Source organism: Sinocyclocheilus anshuiensis, unplaced genomic scaffold (assembly GCF_001515605.1).
Source record: "Sinocyclocheilus anshuiensis isolate Anshui unplaced genomic scaffold, SAMN03320099.WGS_v1.1 scaffold160, whole genome shotgun sequence".
In the NCBI taxonomy this organism is placed as follows: domain Eukaryota; kingdom Metazoa; phylum Chordata; class Actinopteri; order Cypriniformes; family Cyprinidae; genus Sinocyclocheilus; species Sinocyclocheilus anshuiensis.
In genome coordinates this window covers 1,602,038-1,624,007 of record NW_015554119.1, presented here as the reverse complement: position 1 = coordinate 1,624,007, position 21,970 = coordinate 1,602,038, and the positions used below count along the sequence as shown (strand labels likewise).

Sequence of the window (21,970 nt, the reverse complement as noted above, 5' to 3'; positions counted from 1 at the left end):
GCACTGTCACGGTATGCCACCGCAAGCGTCCGCTGGCAGACTTCAGAGTGTGCCAGCCTGAGAAAAAAACACGCGCGCGCGCGCATCACCAAAGCGCACACACAGATGGAAAAAATCCACACTAAAGACACATTGAGCGCGCGCGCGTGTGCGTTACGATCTCAGCTTGAAATCATTTATGCAATTTGCACCTTCTCAACAGGTGACCTCGGGAAAAAAGTGTGGATTCAAGTAAAATTGACTGTTTTTTCAAAGGTAAATCCAGAGCAGCTGCTCGTTAAGTCCGGTCTCATATCATTTCATGTTGAAAATGTGCATCAAACACTTTTTAAACCCAATAGCTATTTAAATGTCAGAAATCCCGGTAACACTTTACTTGAAGGGGTGTGCATAAGACTGACATGACACCTGTCATGTCATGATTATGAAGGTGTCATGTCAGTCTTATGCACACCCCTTCAAGTAAAGTGTAACCGAAATCCCCAACCATGTTAATGGACAGTGAAAACCACCAGTGAGAGAGAAAAAAAACCTATTTTTATTACATTTATTTGTTTATTTATATTTAACGTGGCATTACGAGAAATATATTATGGCATATTACATTAAGATGAATATTGAATTAAAAATCTACTTCCTGTAATACAACTTATTGAACTCCTTGATACTATTCTTGTGTGAACATTTGTTACGCATGAGAGAATGTGCCAAGCAACCATATGGGTAAATATTAGTTCACCACAGGAGCTAGTAAAATATGATCATTTTTATCAGTGAACATTTCTAACATGGTAAGAGAGAGGGGAAAATATATAGTTAATTTAACACACATCAATCCCTATGTCTGGGGAATATTGTCACACTGTATGGGGTAAGTTGTTACAATGAAATCTGACATTAAACAGCCTATTATAGGCTTTAAAGCTAAATTTAAACAGTAAAAACAATACTGAAACAAAATTCATGAAACAGCACACAAGGTTTTCAAATAAATAAATAAAAAACATTGCAATTAATAAATTGTGAAAAATTATGACAATTTTAGGTTGCATTTTACCTTCATAATATTGTCGACTCTTGTCTGAATGTATGCTGCTTTGGTCTCCTCAATACAAAACAGGGTCCGTGTCTGAATAAAATGATCAGATAAACTGATCTAGACATCTGAAAATTAAAAACGATGGGTTAATCAAAATTGTGTGAAATGGACTGTTGTGCCAGTGTAAAAACGCATATGGACCTTCTGAAAAGAGTTTTTTAGAGCGTCCATCTGTGAGGATCTGTGACTAAAATAACTGTAGTGAGCTGGACACCAAAGGAGTATTTTGGTAGGTAAATGTAGGTCCTGTCCCAATATTTGTGCATTCTCCTGGTGCAAGCAGAGCTTTATGATGATATAAAGACAATTTAGATCATATATAAACTCACTGAAGATCTTTAATATCAAAACATAGACAAGAATCAAGAGTTTGTAATGCACAAGTACACACTACTGTAAATGCCTAGCTTTGGTCTTTAAAGGAATAATAGTTCATAAAAAATTAAGCATTTGTGATCATTTACTCACCCAGATGTTGTTCCAAGTCTTTCTGACTTTCATTTTTCTGTAGAACATAAAATGAGATGTTTTGCGAAATGTTCAGGCTGCTATTTTCTATGCAACTGATGTACACAGTGACCATTTGTTGTCAAGCAATCCATAAAACGCCATAAAAATATGTGACTGGTACACTATATTTTATGCCTTTGAATAATATTTAGTGAGAAACAGACCAAAATTTAAGTAATTATTCACTGAGAAACCCCTCCATCAGCTTTCAAAATCGAGAGAGAGAATATAGATGTATATATAAATTTCATGCTACATTCAAGAACCAATGAAGTTTGTACAGTTTCTTCTCCTTCTTTTATTTTTAATGTAAGAACGGACGCGGCTATTTGTAGCTTGAATGACTTCCGGTGTCATTTGCTTCCAGTTGTTTTAGCTGTGCAAAAACAGTCAGTTATGCTGCATGATGATGTCTTAATCATAAACAGACTGGTTAGCAGGGCAAATAGTTTTACAGATTACAGCACTCTGTTATTCTTCTAGTTATTTAACTGCGGCTAACGAATCAGAAGTATCGCGGATTTAGGCCTACAGAAAAAAAGCTTATTCTGTGTTGCAAACTAATGTGGATATAGAACAGATTCACTGCTGCTGTAGGAAAACAACCAGGCTGAATGAATGATGACATTCATTTTTAGTGAACTATCCCTTTAATTCATCTCGGTGAAACTATCCTCTTACACAGCGTAGCCTACTACATCCCACATAGTGAGGTGCACAAACACCCACATTGTACTTTTGGATTTTTATTTATTTATTTATTTTTAGCTAGCATGAAACTTTCTGGCATGAAACTCGTCCTGAATCAGACAGATCCATTTTACTCTAGTTACTTGACATAATCTGCATCAAGAGAAGCAAACACGAGCTGTACATATATATTCACACATGCTGAAAATTTCAGCAAATGCATCAATATCAAACATAATCCTTCGGTAGAGGAGAAAGGACGCGTTGGGCGCGAGCAGACTCTGACGCGCAGGCGAACGCTCGGCAGGCTATAAACTATGGAATGCCATACCTGCCATAATTAGAAATAAAGAAATGTACAAAGAAATGTAAAAAAGAAAATATAAATAAATAAATATACAAAGAAAAGTAAAAAAGCAAATATAAATAATTATTTATAATTTTATTTCATTATCTATGTATTTTTTTCCACATTTATTTATTTTTTCTTTTATTTATTTATACATTTATTTATTTCCACTTTTATTTATTTTCACATTTATGTTTTTATTTACGTATTTATTTATTTCCACATTTATTTATTTCTACATTTATTTATTTTTTCTTTTATTTATTTATACATTTATTTATTTCCACTTTTATTTATTTTCACATTTATGTATTTATTTACTTCCACATTTATTTATTTTTTATTTTATTTATTTATAAATTTATTTATTTCCACTTTTATTTATTTTCACATTTATGTATTTATTTACGTATTTATTTATTTATTTCCACATTTATTTATTTCTACATTTCTTTGTCCGTAGGGTAATGAGAAGGGCGTGTTTTACCTCAGGAATAGCAATCGAGCCAGAGTAGGCGAGGGGTAAGCTTTGAGGCCACAGGGACACCTTGTGGTGCCCAGACGAAGTACAAGAAGTGTAAGCCTAAATGACGTGCCTGTTGATAGTGTGGGATGAATGATTTAGATGGGCAAAATGGCCAAAATCTTATTTAAATTTCAAGTGGGGGGTTGTTTAGGCTGGGTGCAATCTGTGATCGAGTGCATTTGCTGAAGCTCGAGAAAGCCTGCAATCGCTTTCTTTTGCACGCTGTTTTTTAGGTTTCACTTTCAACGCATACAACGCATGTTTCAAAGATTCGGGATTATATATATCATTTTATTTCGTCATATTCGTGATTTATGATTTTTGTATGAAAATTTTGTTTTATAGAATAGCTAGGGGTTTCGTTATGTTCGTATATTGCTTATGATGAAAATTCATTAGCCTAGCCTATTTGTTATGAAGTTGATTTAAAAGTCTTCGTAATAAATTTTAAGAAGAAGCTAAAAGTTAAGAAAGAATGAAATTAGCCTGTAGGCTATAGATCTATAGGCTACTTTTTTTTACTTTTATTAGACTGCAGATCGGGAAAAAAATAATTCTTGATCATCTTGAAATCACGGACATAATTTAGGCTACTTCAAGAGAACCCATTACGGGAAGTGGCACAAGGCGACAAATCTTCAACAGTAACTGGTGCCTCCTTCTATCCCGAATCTTTGAAACATGCGTTGTATGCGTTGAAAGTGAAACCTAAAAAACAGCGTGCAAAAGAAAGCGATTGCAGGCTTTTGCTAGCTTCAGCAAATGCACGCGATCACAGATTGCACGCTTCCCAGCCGAAACAAACCCCCACATGAAATTGAAATAATAACCTGTCCTCTGATATAAGATTTTGGCCATATTGCCCATCTAAATCATTCATCCCACACTATCAACAGGCACGTCATTTAGGCTTACACTTCTTGTACTTCGTTTTGGCCCCACAAGGTGTCACACTGTGGCCTCAAAGCTTACCCCTCGCCTACTCTGGCTCGATTGCTATTCCTGAGGTAAAACACGCCCTCCTCATTACCCTACGGACAAAGAAAGGTAGAAATAAATAAATGTGAAAATAAATAAATGTAAAAATAAATAAATGTGGAAATAAATAAAGAAATAAATACGTAAATAAATACATAAATGTGAAAATAAATAAATGTAAAAATAAATAAATGTGGAAATAAATAAAGAAATAAATACGTAAATAAATACATAAATGTGAAAATAAATAAAAGTGAAAATAAATAAATAAATGTGGAAAAAAAAATACAATATAAAAAATAAGGAAATACAATTATAAATAATTATTTATTTTTGCTTTTTTACTTTTCTTTGTATATTTATTTATTTATATTTGCTTTTTTACATTTCTTTGTGCATTTATTTATTTATAATTAAGTCAGCTTTGGCATTCCATAATAAACACATACATACAGTAGGCTATACAGGGTAATGTTCTGTCTGACCTGCTGCTGCTAAGTTTAGTTTCATTTTCTCGTCGTCCCTACTAAATTCTACGACCTTGAAAATCATAACAAGCGACGTTCGACTTGGTAAACTATAATTCTCTCCTTAAATATGAATTAGTCAAGCAACAGATTAACGAGTTAATCCAAATTTCACAAAAAGCTTATGGACGTAATGATCAGGGGCGTAAGCAGCCGCGGGGGACAGGGGACAGGGGACGGGGGGACATGTCCCCCGCACTTTAAGAAAAAAGTGATTCTGTCCCCCGCACTTTGTTTGACCCACCGCCGATATTTCATCCCGTGTTTTCTGATTTGTTTATTTAGATCTGAGTGAACTAACATTCAGCCAATCACAAGGCGAATCATCTCTTGGGCACGTCTGTCATGAGCTTCAAATCTCCTGTTGCTCTCGCGATTTCACTTTGCTCTTTGGGCGGTTTGGGGGTAAAATGCACCCCAGAAAAAAGCAGAGGACGATTAAGTCATTTTTCATAGACCGTAAGTAGGCTATGTGTTATGTCATGATGACACGAATCACGCGATCGAATTTCTACATTATTATGTGTCCTAACTGGGCATCTATATGGGATGAAATTAGACTCCAATTTACTAATGAATGCATGCACAATTATCTATGAACGTGATAAATGTTGCAAATGTATCTTACTATCTACAACCAAACGTCTGTCAACTTGTGTCTGTGAAATTCAGAATTAGCATGAATGTGCAGCAGTTTGTACAAATAGAAACATGTTTGTGAATACAGATGATTTCTCTTGCATTAGTGTATCAGAATTTGCGCATGCAACAAGGAAGATGTGCATTTGTGGATCGAGTGGCATGCGTGCATTTGACATCGATTCGATTAGATTCATTTGGATTTTTAAACTTTCGTTCTACAAGATGTATTTTTTTAGAGTGTTTGCTCATCTGCAATACGTCTATAGGACGTTTCTTATCAGATGTCAGATGTTTAGAAGATGTCTTTAAGATGTTTATGATTTAGAATGTAGGTTATGTAAAACTGACATCTTAAACAGCTTAAAAAACGATCTTTAACAGACATCTTGCAGACGTACGTGTGCTATCTGGGATGTCCCTAGCGTCCCTAAATTCTACGCTCTTAAGTTATAAAAAAGTATAGTTGTCTATATTGAAGTCAGTTAAAGTACAGATGATTACAGCAATGTATATTTTACATCAGCAGTTCTAATTCTGCATGGCTACAAAGGCAAAGAACATTTGTATCAACTTGTAAAAAAAAAAAAAAATAGGGGGTTTACAGAAGTCAAGAGAAATTTAGAAACCAACATATGTTGCATTAGCCTATTATATTTTTTTAAAGAAATTAATATTTTTAATCAGTCAAGATGCATTGAATTGATCAAAAGTGACAGTAAAGGCTTTTATGATGCTACAGAAGATTTATATTGCAAATAAATGCTGTTCTTTGGAACTTTCTACTCATTAAAGAATCCTGAAAAAAAGTATCCTGGTTTCCACAAAAATATTAAGCAGCACAACTGTTTTCAACATTGATAATAATAATAAGAAATGTTTCTTGAGCGGCAAGTTAGCATATTAGAATGATTTCTGAAGGATCATGTGACGCTGAAAACTGGAGTAATGATGCATCATCTTTCATATTTACCATTAGGAATAAATTACTTTTTAAAGTAAAATAAGAAACAGTTATTTTAAATTGTAATATTTCACAATATTACTGTCATTTTAACTAAGCAGACCTCTTTCAAAACCTTACTGATCTCAAACTGTTTAAGTCAATGCACCAAGTAAAATGATTTGTAGGAACTTTGTGAGTAATGATTCATATGAATTGGTGAATCAACCAGTTAAGCTATTAATTTGAATGAACCAAATCCCTGGAATACTGTCCAAACCACCAAATTTGCTGAAATGAATCAGACTTTCCAACAGTCTAGTACAGAAGTCTGTTTCGGAGAGCATGTTTGATTAAGGTCTCACTTTACCCACCTGTAAGGCTTTGTGTGCAATGCAATACAACATCAAAACCAGCACAAGTTTTCTTGTTACAGGATAAGACTGAAAAATGTATTTAAGTTTCTCCCCAAGTTCAGATCCATTTCTGTCTTTTCTCTTGCTTTCAACTTTGCACATTAATTTGTAAAACTCTCTCATGTGCAAGCACAACCTTTTCTCTCAGATTGTTCTTTGCCTACTCTCATACTGATCCATCTTTGGTTTTATCTTTTGACCTTTTTGTCTCTTCACACCTGTGCTGGCACATCTAATGAAGGGTGTGGCTGAGAGAGATAGAGATAGAGAAAGAGAGAGAGCTTAGGTAAATCTCTGAGCTCAGATGATGGAAACATAGAAATTAATTTAACTCCTGGTTCCTTGGAGCTCATTTGAATGCAGGGAGGAATGGGTTAAATCCCTCAGGTAAAGAGAGGTTCATTTAAGCCAGAAAAATAAATAAATAATATACAAAGTTATGTTTTTTCCTTTAGTTTAAAGCATTCATTGCCTTTTCTCTTTTGTTACCGGAGCCAAAGGATGAATAAACTGCGGATCAAAGAGAAAGAATGAAATGATTTGTCCCATGTACATTTAAAATATATACAATAATAAATAAACAATCCATTGTATGCATACGGAGAAAAAAAATCACATTTACAGTAATGCACTTATAATGGAAGTCTATGTTGCAAGATTCTGGAGAGTTTTTTATTTTTTATTATTTGGACGCTCTTATAAGAGATGGCACAAACCGTGTTTGCATTTGTTAATTATTTCATTAAAAAATGTGTTATTTGAGTTGAAAAGGACATTTCTGGTATTTTCTGTGTTAATAAAGAGCTTAACTTGTACTGAACCTTAAGTTATGTGTTTAAGGTACAAACACTGTTTCAAACTTAAATGCTTTGGGAACAGTGAGCTAAATATAACTGAACTGTATATAGACTTTAAACCCTATTCTGTAATGCAATATTAGAGCCACTTCAGCTAAAAGACCCTCAATTCACTGTCAAGAGTTCAGTAAGTGGGCGGCTCAATATCCCAACGCTATCACAACATCACAGATCAATACACCGCTCTCTTTTCAGGTAATATCGTAAAGTTATTCATGAGCAGTGCTATTTCGAGCAGTTGCGCTTCATTTATCTGGATTTGTCTTAATTTTCTCTCTACTTTGGTATTCTGAGGCATTTTTGACCATATTTACTCTGTCAACCAATTTTTCTAGCAATATCTGGTACAAATCAAATCTTGTTTCATCCATATAAATGAAAAAAAAAAAACTGTTTGCATCCACTTTCAAATTCTTCATCTGAAATGTATCTGATCATGTGACAGACATCTAAACACATCTCTGATGATTAATGAAAATGTATGGTTCCTTGATATCAATTTCAGTACCACAGCAAAAACTAAGATGCCAATTAACAGTTGTGTTTTCAAAAGTAAATAAATATTATTCATTATCAAATTAAATTAAAAAACAGCATGTAGCCTGTAGGCATTTTCCAATTAGGTAAACACTGCTTCAGGTTTTTCAAGAAATTATTCATGTAAACAGTTATCTTAATAAACAGTATATGTTTATCCAGCTACTTTTACACTGCAAAACATAATGCAGAGCTCCAATATTTACACATTTGTCATGTATGTTTACATTCTCTTCAGACTGACTGCATTAAAGCCATTTGCACCAAGAAGCTTAAAGGAACAGTTCACCCAAAATTGGCCATCCAAGATGTAGATGAGTTTGTTTCTTCATCAGAACAGATTTGGAGAAATTTAGTCCAAACAGCTGATAAAAACATCACGATAATCCACACGACTCCAGTCTATCAATTAATGTGTTGTGAAGCGAAAAGCTGTATGTTTGTAAGAAACAAATACATCAAGACATTTTAATCTTCAAACCGTTGCTTCCAGCTAAAATATGAAGCCTCTATCCATAATATTGCTTTTTCCAGTGAAAAAGTCATCTCGTCTGAATCAGGAGAGAAATACAGGTGCATCTCAATAAGAGTTGAATTACTGAAATAAATGAACTTTTCCACGACATTCTAATTTATTGAGATGCACCTGTATGCACAGATCAATGCACTGTTTACAAGCGAAATCAATCCAAAACCGTGCTAAAATATATCGGTGGATTTAGATGTGAGAGGACAACAGGGGATGGACTTTTTCACTGGAGCATTATTATGGACTTGTGCATTATTATTGTGATGTTTTTATCAGCTGTTTGGACTCTCATTCTGACGGCACCCATTCACTGCAGAGGATCCTTTGGTGAGCAAGTGATGTAATGCTACATTTCTCCAAATCTGTTGTGATGACAAAAACTCATCTACATCTTCAGTGGCCTGAGGGTAGCATATTTTCAGAAAATTTTCATTTTTGGGTGAACTATTCCTTTAACTGTTCATGCTCAAAGCATTACTGGTAATTCCATGTATCCATATCCATCAAATTCTTCTTTTTAAATTTCAACTTACATTGCATTTAAGGTATACATTTGGTCAGTTTTTGCATTCCTTGGGAATTAACCCTATGGCATTGGTGTTGCAAGCGCCATACTTTATCTTGCCACTGTCACTTTTGGCTCGATCATTTCTTTTATGAAGCTGCTTTGGAAAAATATGTGTTGTGAAATGTGTTCTATGAATAACCGGAGTGAATCGAAAATATGAGATCTGTACATTAGGCCTTGCTGTTTAAAAGCAGCTGTTGATTCTGTCTATCTAATTACTGAGTCACTGAAGTTTTGAAGGTTGTGCGGTAAGAAAAGTGTGTTAAAAAAATAAACAATAAAAGAAGGCAGCTATATCTGGTGGCACAGTCAAGAACGTTCAAGCAGTTGAAAATGACAGGTGAACACAGACAAAATAATATAGCACAGGAAAAGTTGTTCTAGCCTGTGATTTCCTTTCATCTCATAAATTAGCTTCTCATTATCCTCTTACGTCTGAGGAGAGAGAGACCGAGAGAGTGAGACAGACAGGCCGCAAACAGACAAAAAGAATACTAGAACAGAAAACAATACTGCTGTCATTTTCCACGACACACACACACAAGCTTTGGGACTTCACAGGGCCGCTCTTCTGTATTCTCTTCACTGGATCTCGTTTCAGCATTCACACACAGACCCTACAGCAGAAGCACATTGAGACACGCTGATTTGATTCATCTGGTAGACATAAAAAGATGTGTGACAGTCCATGCACTGATCACTAAATTATTCAAATGATCTCCAACCAAAACTATCGAAAGTCCTGCAAAAACACACAAACACATAAAGGTTCATACGAAGAGTAGAGACCCCTGAGATCACAGCAGAGTACAGCGACCTGTAGAGAAACAGTGAGAAGATGAACATGATGCAGAGTTCACAAAATTCCTTGTGTGAATGTCACACTAATAGAATTATCAGAAAGTATCATTATGAAAAAATCAGAATCTTGAAATGAATGAAATTGTAGAACAACGTACAGTAGACTTCTAAACTGAATTGCTGAATTATTTTCCCCACCAAATTGATTGATCTGCAATTGATGCTTTGTTATACAGATATAGTATGGAGCAAAGTAAAAATAAACTGTGAAACCTCTTTTGAATGTTCTATTCATCAAAGAATTTGAAAAAATTCATTCAAATTGAAAAATCATCTGAAAAATTTAATAGGAGATCCCACAAAAAAATGTTTTCAACATTGAAAATAATAAGAAATGTTTCTTGAGCAGCAAATCAGCATATGAGAATGATTTCTGTGGGATCATGTGATACTGAAGACTGGAAATTCAGCTTTGTATCACAAGAAAACAAAACAAAACAAAAAAAAAAAACATTTTAAAATACAGAAAACAGATATTTTAATTTTAACGGGGTCATATGATGCTATTTTAAAGATCATTAATTTGTGTATTTGGTGTAACAGAATATGTTGACATGCTGTTCAAATAAAACATTATTTTTCAAATACTGTACATTATTGTAGGTCCATATTTCCACATAGTGAAGTAGACATGTGGGGGCGTGTTAGAACGAGGCGTTTTAGGTAGGCGTGGCTGACTCTTAACTTTTATAAAGAATATCTCTTTGGATTTGAGACTTTAGTCTTTGCAACTTTACAGATCTTCTTTATGCACCAAGAGCTTGTAACACTCCAAAGAGAAAGGAAAACTTGAAATCACATCATATGACCCCTTTAATAATTTTCACAACGTTACTGTTTTACTGTATTCTGATCAAATAAATGCAGTCTTGGTGAGCATAAGAGACTTCTTTCAAAAACATTAAAACCCACAAATATATATAAAAAGCAATAATTACAATAGTCATTATACTATTATATTGATAATGTTGAGCAAGAGATTGTATTTGAGATTTGTATTGTCTTTAGTATTTTTTATCCTAATTAAAAATGTCTTAAAAATATCCTTAAACATTTTTTAAACAACGTATAATTCCAGAAGAATTGTTTTCTAATTTCAGTTGCTTAAACTGAATGAATGTTTTTCATTTATATTCAAATAAATAAATATGTATTTTTATAAATGACATGATCATTAAGTCATGGCAGCTTGTGTTTTTAAATTACTGCAACTCATCAAAATAAGTTGAGCAGTTTCAACATTGTAATATGAAAGCAAAGATGAAAGTCAACTTGATTTTTTAAACCAGTTTAATGTAATTTAAGTTTAAATGACTTGTACAACCAACTTGATTATACATAAAAATTTAAGGCAGCAACTGAACTTTTTAAGAACTTTTGAAAATTTTAAGTAAATTAATTTGATGTATAATTACTAAAAGTAATTCACTGCACAAACACACTGACACGTTCATATTTGTTGCATGTGAACCCCAAATAAATGTATGAGAAATTATTAGTCATATTATCATAGTTTTCTTCATGTTTTGTGAGAATAAGATGATGCCAAGCGACTTTCATGCTGGGATGTAGTAGATTTTTTTTGTTGTTGCCAAAATACTGTAAATACCATGTTTATGGGCGCCATATAATAGCTCCTTATTAAAAGGTGTTTGGCCTGTTCATTTTGCTATTCATTTTTGGGTCACGGCCCACCAGTTGAGACCCCTGATTTAGCACATCCAGCGAGAGCGAGACAGAGTGAGAGAGACGTGACTGTGGCACTGCACCGCCTGAAGGATGCTGTCTGCTGACTGATAAAGTCTCCTGCTCATTCACAGGTGGTTGTCAAGGAGACGGAGAGGCACAGAGAGGCCACTCAGACAAACCAGAGGCGGTCAGACCCTCACCGCCAAAGACCAGGATCAGGATCAGGATCAGGATCAGACCCCACAGACACACAAATCCCTCTCAGCTCTACCTGCCGAGTCTCTGCCACCCACAATGCACTGCTGTGGGCACACCGTGGCTAAGAGAACAAGCTGAACGGGGAAAACGGACATTAGCACATGTACACTTGACCATTCAGTGTGTCTTTTGGAGTGGCTGAATCAGCAAGAGTAACTTGAGTGGTCTCTGGTTCTCCTTCCATGAGCTGTGAGAGCACTCCAGCAACTGACGCTCACTGCTGAGTGTGTGAAAGTGCACTTAATCCACACAAGTGTGCACTTACAACAGCACGGTTCAGCTTTAGGTTGCAGTAGAGCATGAGAAAGTGCTCTGTGTTGTCATATGGTATCGCCATTATATAGTTTGAGCATCAGACGGCTTGCGCACAGACTGATCAACACTGCACACAAAACACAGCCAAAATGGCAAATTACAAGTTTGTGAAGTTCACTGAATCGATTCTTTGGAACAGTTTTGCTTGAGCAATGCAGTAGCAAATAAACATGATAATGAATAACAATGAATAAAGGTCTTGAAGCTAGTCATCATTAATTTATATAGCAGTTTTAAACTTCAGCTTTTTTCCAAACATCACAATAATCCACAGCACTCCAGTCCATCAGTTAACATCTTGTGAAGCGAAAAGCTGCAAATTTGTAAGACACAAATCCATGAAGACATTTTTAACTTCAAACTGTTTGCTTCTCGCCAAAACACGTCCATAATCCATAATATTGCTTTTTCAAGAGAAAAAGTCGTCTCGTCTGAATCAGGAGAGAAATACGCACAGATCATGCACCGTTTAAAGCAAAAAAAACAGTCCAAAACAGTTCTAAACAAATATGTGGGTGGATTTTGATGTGAGAGGACAACAGGAGATGGACTTTTTCACTGGAAGAAGAGTTTAGTATAGATTATGGACTTTTGGTATTTTGGCCAGAATCAACTGTTTAAAGTTAAAACACCTTAATGATAGATTTGTTTCATACAAACATGCAGCTTTTCACTTCACAAGACTTTAATAATTGCTGGACTGGAGTGGTGTGGTTTACTTGTGGATTATTGTGATGTTTGTATCAAACATCGGCACCCATTCACTGCAGAGGATCCATTAGTGAGCAAGTGATGTAATGCTATAATTCTCCAAATCTGTTCTGATGAAGAAACAAACTCATCTACATCTTGGATGGTCTGAGAGAGTACATTTTCAGCAAATTTTCATTTTTTAGTGAACTATTCCTTTAAGGCGAGACATTACAGGTGAATCGGGTAATATTTCTACTAATTGATATCAACATACTTCCCCCAGTTGATTAATCACAATACATTAAGACATGCTTTTCTATTACAAGTTTTTACATTTTATGACCATATGCAAACGAGGTATTATGTAATTAAATATGTATATAGATTTTCAGGACAGAAATCCAAACATTGGGTAAAGCCAGGCTCAAATTTCTTTTTGTTAGCTAATTAGTGTTCAAGGTTTTTACAGAGGACATCTTGGATCTCTTTTTATTACTCCATAAATCAAAAAATACTAATTCTCCATATATTTAGGAATAAAATGACATAAATCAGGCGAATGTTACATGAAAAACCCTAAACTTTCAGAATATAGATGGGAATAAAACTAAAGTTTGATGTATGTGCTACTGAAGCGGAGATTTCTGGCTCAGTGCATTAGTAAAAACTCATTTTGAGAAAACAGCCTTTAAAAAGATGTGCTGTAATTAAATATATCTAAAATATCTAAATTAAAGTTGATGTTTTACTTCAAAAATCTGAAAAAAGTATAGAAGCATAACAGCCCAAAATCTCAAAATTGACCTGAAACAAAACAAAACAAAACAAAACAATGGTTTTGTCTGTATTTGCTTTAACTACATGAAAAGCCTACAAACTGATTTTAATGGTGAATTTTTAATGTAATGTACAGAAATGCATACAAACACATGAACACAAACGATTGTATTTAAAGGGATAGTTCACCCAAAAATGAAAATTCTGTCATTAATTACACACCCTCATGTGGTTCCAAACCCGCAAGACCTTCGTTCATCTTTGGAACACAAATTAAGATATTTTTGATGAAATCCGAGAGCTTTCTGACCCTGCATAGACAGCAATGCAACTACCACATTCAAGGCCCAGAAAGGTAGTAAGGACAGTGTCGGCGCCACGGGGGGAGGCTGAGGGGGCCCGGCCCGGCCACCTCGGTCACTGTGCCCCCTTACCTCTGGTGCCGTCTCCGTAGTGGGTGCTCTGATTTTAGTCGGTGAGGCAAGGTACTGCCCTGGGAAGGTCTCCCAGGCTGTTAAAAAAATTGTGCCTGCCCCCTCACTTTGTGCGCTCTGGCGCCGACCCCGAGTAAGGACATCGTTAAAAAAGTCCATGTGACATCAGTGGTTCAACCGTAATGTTATGAAGCTACGAGAATACTTTTTTGCGCACAAAGAAAACAAAAATAATGACTTTATTCAATGATTAATGACAGAATTTTCATTTTTGGGTGAACTATCCCTTTAAGCTTGATTTACATGTTGCATTCTTAGAACTGCCAAAGGGGCACTATAGCTGACATTAGCATTAAACACACTTCTTCTATGGTCACTTTCAGGCTTGAATAGAGCATGCAAATGACCTAAGACTGAATTCACGGTCAAATGGATGATGTCATAGGTCAGCGGTGACACCCTTGGATGTGCCGTAGGTTCAGGAGGAACAGTACGACAGCATTAGTAGAGGTTCGTCTCCTTGAGAAGATTAAGAAAAACAGTATTCTGCATTTTCACTGTATTTCGTGTGTGTGTGTGTTTGATGAAGCCCCTGAATTTTTCCATCCTGTGGCGACAGAGCAGATCAAAGTGAACGTCAGGAAACCTGTGCTGAGATAATCTCATTCATGACGGATATATATATATATATATATATATATATATATATATATATATATATTTCCATTTGAAATTAAATGCAGTGTCTGGAATCAATAATCTTCTTAATTTACTTTTCATTTTTTCCCAAGATGTGTGTTAATATGTTGTATAATTTGATATAATTATCTTTGTATGAGGAAAGACTAAGGACTTTTTTAAACTTTACAAGTCAAAATCGCTTTATACAAATTAATGTAATTTTTGATAAATACTAAATAATATAATCAATTATAGTTCTAAATACTGTCAAAATATACTGATATTTCTAAATATTAAATAATGTTATTTCATTATTTTATTGCCGATTATCATAATCAATTAAATAACTCATTATTTACTGTACACTATAGGACACTGAGTTTCTGCTCCAAAAGTGGCATCTCATTAATGATGGTTTAAATTACTTTTAATATATACTGTAAAATATACGGTCAACTTCAGTTTTTCATGACAATGCAATCAAAACCTAATTTATGTATTGATTTTTTTAGTAAATTGATATTATTCCTAATGTAACCTAAATATTCTACATAAACGGCCAATGTAATATATATAATCATTTTAAAAGCAAATGACCTCTTCTGTTAATGATTCTGAGATTTCGAGACACAATTTAGTCAGATGGACTTTGAGACAATCTCAGCGCTGGAATCCCTGAGTGGACGTTTACTGCTAATTGAATTACTGCAACTGCAATCACTTACCATTACAGCACATAATGTAGACCACAATAAAAGCATTAATATCACATTTCCAGCAATCATCGGTTGCTAGAAAGCTCACCTCAGAAAAATGACCTCAGTTCCTAGAACACTATGAGGTGAAAACCAGCACATATTCATATCCTGTTGTGCTCAAGATCATTCTTAAGTCTGGGTGTTTTTTTGTATTTTAGAGCAGGTCTGAAACACATTTAAGAAATTAATTCTAAAGTGCTGAAAAACTCTTCAAACCACTATATTTTGAGTTTTTAATTAACATTTAATCAACATTTGATCTAATTTGTATAACTGCAAAGTCAAGTGAAGTCAACATACCAATCTTTAGCTTAGATTCATAAATAGATTAAAATCATCAGCTGATTGGACATCAGATTCATAAGCAAACACATAAAAGAGACTAGACCAGTTTCATAATTACATAAATGTGAATCCAAGTCGTGGTTCCCACACGCTGTCACGAAACCATTTATGCATCAACCCCCAAAAAACTGATCCAAATGTGCTAAAAGCTGTATGTATTCCTATATGAAAATTTTGTGATAAGTGTGTAAACCATATTTACATGCATTATTAAGGCAAACCCCTACAAAACCTGCCGAGAACATATCCAGGCCATATGTCAGCCCAAAATCAAAAGAAGACAGGTAAATCTTTTTTTTTTTTTAATTTAAAGGCCTGTTTTTATCCAATTACAATTTTTTTTTGAGAACTAAGAATTATTGTAGAATTCAGACTAACATTTCCCCTCCAACTCTTATTACTACAATGCAAACAAATCCAATCAAATGTAAATTTGATCTATGATGATTATGTTTTATAATTTTATTACAATATAATAAATCATTTTTTTAAATACTGTAGTCAAATTATTGTTATATATATATATATTATTGCAAACACGAAGGAAACACACACACACACACACACACACACACACACACACACACACACACGGACATCAAGGACACACATGCACGGACACGTACACATGCACAGTGGTAATTGAAGTTGTGAGGTCTGGGCCGTAAAAACTCAATATTCTGAGTTTGTTGAGTTCATCATTCAGAGCTTGTGTGTGTTTAAGCATCTCGGCTCATTAACTCATGCTAATTGAGATAAATATGAAAAGTTTAAAGCGTCATTAAAATGATTCATTTCTCTTTGATCACTGCTGATTGTCTCCAGCAGTTCATCTTATCTGAACATTTAGAAGTTTTAAACAAAATTAGGTAAAGGTCTGTAAAAAATATAAAACCTTATTTTATTATTTAATATTTATTAATAATTAAAATTAATTTATGTTAAAAAAAGTTCCTCACGCAAAGATAATGGTATCAAATTATACAACATATTTATATATATATATATATATATATTATTGCAAAATAACAAAAATATTGCAGTATTGCAGCAATATAAGTCTGAGAATCAACATTTACAATTATGAGAATTACAAAACAACCTAATAAAAAAAGACCAAACACATTACAGTAATGAGACTTAAGACAAAAAGTTCTTATTTGCCATAAAAAATAAAAAATAAATCAACTAAAGGCTTCAACTAAATCAAATTTTCCTTTTTTTGGGGATGAAATATGAGCTGGAGACATTTTCATCAGTTAGTTTCATCGGGACTAAATTGTAAGACCTCAGATGTTTTCACTTAGTGGTTACCTGAAAGATGTTCTTCATCCGTTTGTCTTTCTCTAAAGAGGAGAATGAGGGCTTCAGAACGGATCGGAAAGTGGAGGATTTGGCATAAACTGAAACAACTTCACACTCTAAAAGCTTCATACACTAGAAGAGCACTTGCTCTAGACTCAATATAAATATCTAGATTAGCTCAGTAGTCGTCTGAAAAACAGCAGCTCTCTCCCAGGTCCTTTACAAAGGCCTACTGAGTCTGTGAGGTCAGAAGCTCAGGCGGCTGCTTCGATTGGCTCCTGGGCTCTGATGTGGACGCTGGGCAGACAGAACCAGGCGGGCGGCAGGTCGCGGGCTGTGCTGTCATCTTGAAACTTGATGTTCAGATAGAAATCACCGGTGTATAAGAAGAGCAGGGCTCCCACACACACTGAGTTCTCTGTAGGGTTCACCTGCGGATGAGAACATCACACACCTCAAACACCTGCTGACTTCAGCGCTTCAACCTACACACTCCGCACATACAAGTCCTGCGGTGGTCAGAAGCAAAGACAGTCCATCCTCTTTAAAAGAGACAAACTTAGACCGCTGCATGTGGACCAAAAACCGAACAGAGTGAAAGAAAATGAATTGTGTCTGGTCTTAATATGGGCATAGATCTCACTTTGCTCCATTTTAGTGATTCAATCTACCTCATTTTTATAATAATAATAATTATAATATCAGTAGTATCATTAATAAATATATTTGACATAATTTCACATACGCTACCAGTTAAAAGTTCAGACACTTATAACTGAATTTATGCTTCTCATTATCTTAAAAACATTTTTAATCTAAAGGTTTATGATTTAATGCTTGTAATTATTGTTTGTACAAATAAATCAATAATTAAAATTGCACGTACATTTTAATTTAATTCAATGTAATTGATTATTATTATTATTAATAGTGGTAATACAAATTAAAATAAAAAAATGACATAAATATTAGAAAACTGTCATGCAGTATTATATATATATTATGCATTTATATATTTCTGTCATAATTTCACATACACTACAAGGTAAAATTTTGGGTACAAGGAACTGAATTTATGCTTCACATTATCTTAAAACATTTTAAATTAAAGGTTTATGATTTAATATTTGTAATTATTTTGTTTGTACAAATAAATAAACAAATTACGATAATTACGACAAATAATTTTCAAATTATGAAAAATGTTCATTTAATAGATTATTACTACTACTACAACTACTACTACTTGTAATAGTAGCAGTAGTAGTAGTAACAAATACTAAAATCTGAAAATGTATTAGAAATATTTAAAAAATATGATGCAACACTACATGTATATTGATATTTCTGTCAAAATTTCACATAAACTACCAGTTAAAAGATTGGACACAAGTGACAATTTATTACTTTATCTCCTGAAAACAATATTTTCATCTAAAGGTTAACTATGTTATGCTTTTAATTATTTCTGAATAACTAAATAAAGAAAAATATGAATTTTAATTTGTTTAACATTTCTGGTCTTTACATAACTCCCATACTTTTTTCATAGTTATGATGACCTTACTCCAATGTGGAAAAGAACACTAATAAAGAATAAGTAAATGTGTTTAAATGTGTTAGTGTATAAGCCAAACGTCTTGGAAACCTCTCACGAAAGAAACAAAATAGATGTGAAAACACCCAAAGAGTCTTAGAACGGACACAAAATGATTGGTGGAAGCTAAATTTGGATTGCTGTTGAAAGAACCTTGTATGTAAGTGGGTCTTCAACACCTTGACTGTGATTGAGAGCTAGTTGAGGACGTGACCCGGCTCAGACTGAGTCCTGCTGCTGTGTGTCATTGGCTCACCGTGCCGATGTAGAAGGTGTTGGAGCCGATGAAAGTGACGGCATCCTGCAGGTCGTAGTTTTGGACTCCGTTCTGATAGTCTTGGAAGGGAACGACGGTCAGAGAGAACGGCCCGACAGCGCTCTTGCTGCGGTTGGTCAGTTTCACCTCTAACGGCACAGCGTCTCCAACCCTGCAGTCAGCGACCACATCACAGTCACATGGCTCACCGTTAACCACAACATCTGCAGACAAACAGAGAGAGAGACAGACAGGAGAAGTTCAGCCCAAAGCATGAGAGAAGCTAAAGGAGTCTTCTCTTTTGAAACACTGTGTAGACATGCTTTATATCTGCAACGCAAAACTCACCAGCTCACCCAGAACATTTATTGAAACTAAACCGCAATAAGAAGTCATTCAGTCATAACATCACAAACACAAGCTCATTTACTGAATCCTGTAACACATTTCTCAAAAAATCTCACAAACCTCAAACTTCAAGGTCAAACTCTCTATTCAAAACTATACCACTTTGCCTTCAAACGGTTCGTAAAGCCATCAAATATGAATATACACAGAGCACTCATTACACACTGTCTGATTCATTAAAAACCAAATGAACTCCACCACTATGCATGAATCAAAACAGCTTGAAATGCTAAACATAGTGCAAAACTCCCAGCATTTAAAGGAATGAGCATGCAGGCACTGAAAAACCAATACCATCAAATATCAAACACTTCTTCTATATTAAGTTTTGCTTTTGTGATTACAGTGTGATTCAGAAAAATGAAGCATCACTTCAGGAAAAGAATACTTCCAATATTTTGGATGCGAATGAACACAGTAAGAAGTCTGTAGAAGAACTGTAAAAAATAAATAAAAAATAAAGTATATATATATATATATATATAGTATTTAAACAATAAAATAAAATAAATAAAATGTGTAGAAAATATAAATGCAGCGCATTTAAATCGTCAACGCAAGGAAGTAACTCTATAAACACGTGCATTACGTCTAAATTAACTAATAAAAATCAAATATAATTTCGTAAATTGCATAAACAATTATGAACAAAACAGCATCATGTATTTATGCATTGCTTAATCCAAAGAGCCGAAGCGCCATTCACACAGACTGCATTTAAAAACATATGAGACGCAGTGAAAAGGAATAAACCATAAAAATCAAATATAATTTCGTAAATTGCATAAACAATTATGAACAAAACAGCATCATGTATTTATGCATTGCTTAATCCAAAGAGCCGAAGCGCCATTCACACAGACTGCATTTAAAAACATATGAGACGCGGTGAAAAGGAATAAACCTCCACAAATTCGTGACGTATTTTCTAAAATTTTAAACTGTTTTAACTTTGCATGGCTTTCTATACATCTCTTCTGTGAGACGCGAGTGCAGCAGTCATTTTGTCCGTCTAAAAAATGCGCTGAATATCCGTTCTGTGTGAATGGCTTGGTTTCGGTTTTAACCCATTCAAGATCTTCTCCGCATTGAGCTTCTATATTTCTCTAATATTCTGAATGAATAACGCAGCAGCGGTGCGTCTCGTGGGCTAGACTAACAATACATTAAAATGCAACAACGTCACTAACATCATCAACGCATCTCGCGCGCCACTGATGATATCGAAGAAGGTGTACCGTCGATAAATATCGATACCGTTTTATCGCCCAGGCCTAACCGTATATATAAACGGTATTGTAATTTGGACTATTTTTTTACATTTTTGCAGAACAACAACTTTATTCCACATTCACTTTCATTGTATGAAAAAGAGCAGATCCCCTTTTATGCTCCACGGAAGAGAAAATCGGTTCGAATGACATGTGGGTGAGTAATTGATGACAGAATTTTCAATCTTGAGTGAACAAACCCTTTAAAATGAAATGAGACCCACAAAAACAATCTACTAGGCTATTTCAGTTGATCATCAACCTTAGTTCTGCCTCTCAGAGTGTCAAACAGTGGTAACCCACGATGCACCAGCACTGATCTCAGAGCAGATCATGAACGAACGCTAACTAAAAATAAAAAAGAAACAGAAAATAATACAGGTTATATGTTATAGTGAAGAAAGTTGCATCTCTCTCACATGCTCTCAGCTGTCGCTATCTATCATGCTGAGGAGTTCTCAGTGTCTCTTCAAGTGCCGGAGGCAGGGCTGTCACACGAGCCCCGTCCCTGGAGAGCAGCATGCTGGAAGATGTGGTCCCTGCGGGCCTCTGTCAATGACATACAGACAGACAGCCTGCCCCGCAGGACTAGCAGCTCACTGCAGGAAGAGTCCCGCACAGATAAATAATCTCTCATTGACAGGACAGCTGTAGCGCTGCTCTCCGAGGACTAGGTTTAAGCTCTGAGAAGCGGCAGGTACGGGGTAATGATGATTTAACAGTCGCTATCACAACCGTGAAGGCAAATGTCAAGCTTTTTTTTATAAGCCGAGCCCAAATGTTTAGCTTTGCATCATCAAATATTCATGGTCCCTCCTGACTGACGTAAGACTTGGTGAAATAAAGATTTTCACTCTGCAAACCCAAATGTTATTTCAAGTCCCAAAATAGCATTCCACCAGAAACAGAAAGTGGTTTTGGAACAGAACAATGCCACCGGCACCGACTAAACACAAGCTGTTCAATCAAGAATCATTCCAAAACTCCTGTTTCATTTAAAGGTTTGTCTTTAAATGCCGAAGATCAAACACAGATCACAAACACTGCCACTTAGCTATCAAAATAATTTGATGTATGGAACAATATTCAGCTGAAAACAGGGCAAAACTTTGAGTAAACCCAAACTTTAACTGGATTATGAAAAAAAGGTGTTT

The 21,970-nt window shown here is 34.8% G+C and overlaps 1 protein-coding gene across 2 annotated transcripts in view; it reads right to left on the bottom strand.

Annotated features, from left to right (window-relative positions):
- Nucleotides 1–17,179: 17,179 nt before the first annotated feature.
- Nucleotides 17,180–21,970, bottom strand: part of LOC107669949 (trafficking protein particle complex subunit 9-like) — a 252,767-nt gene continuing 247,976 nt past the window's right edge. For both annotated transcript variants that reach the window (XM_016462382.1, XM_016462383.1), the window contains 2 exons: nt 19,138–19,361; nt 17,180–17,715 (listed from right to left, as the gene is read on the bottom strand). In XM_016462382.1, coding sequence (XP_016317868.1) covers nt 17,539–17,715; nt 19,138–19,361 — 401 coding nt within the window. In that variant the 3' untranslated portion in view covers nt 17,180–17,538. The remainder of the gene's footprint in view (nt 17,716–19,137; nt 19,362–21,970) is intronic.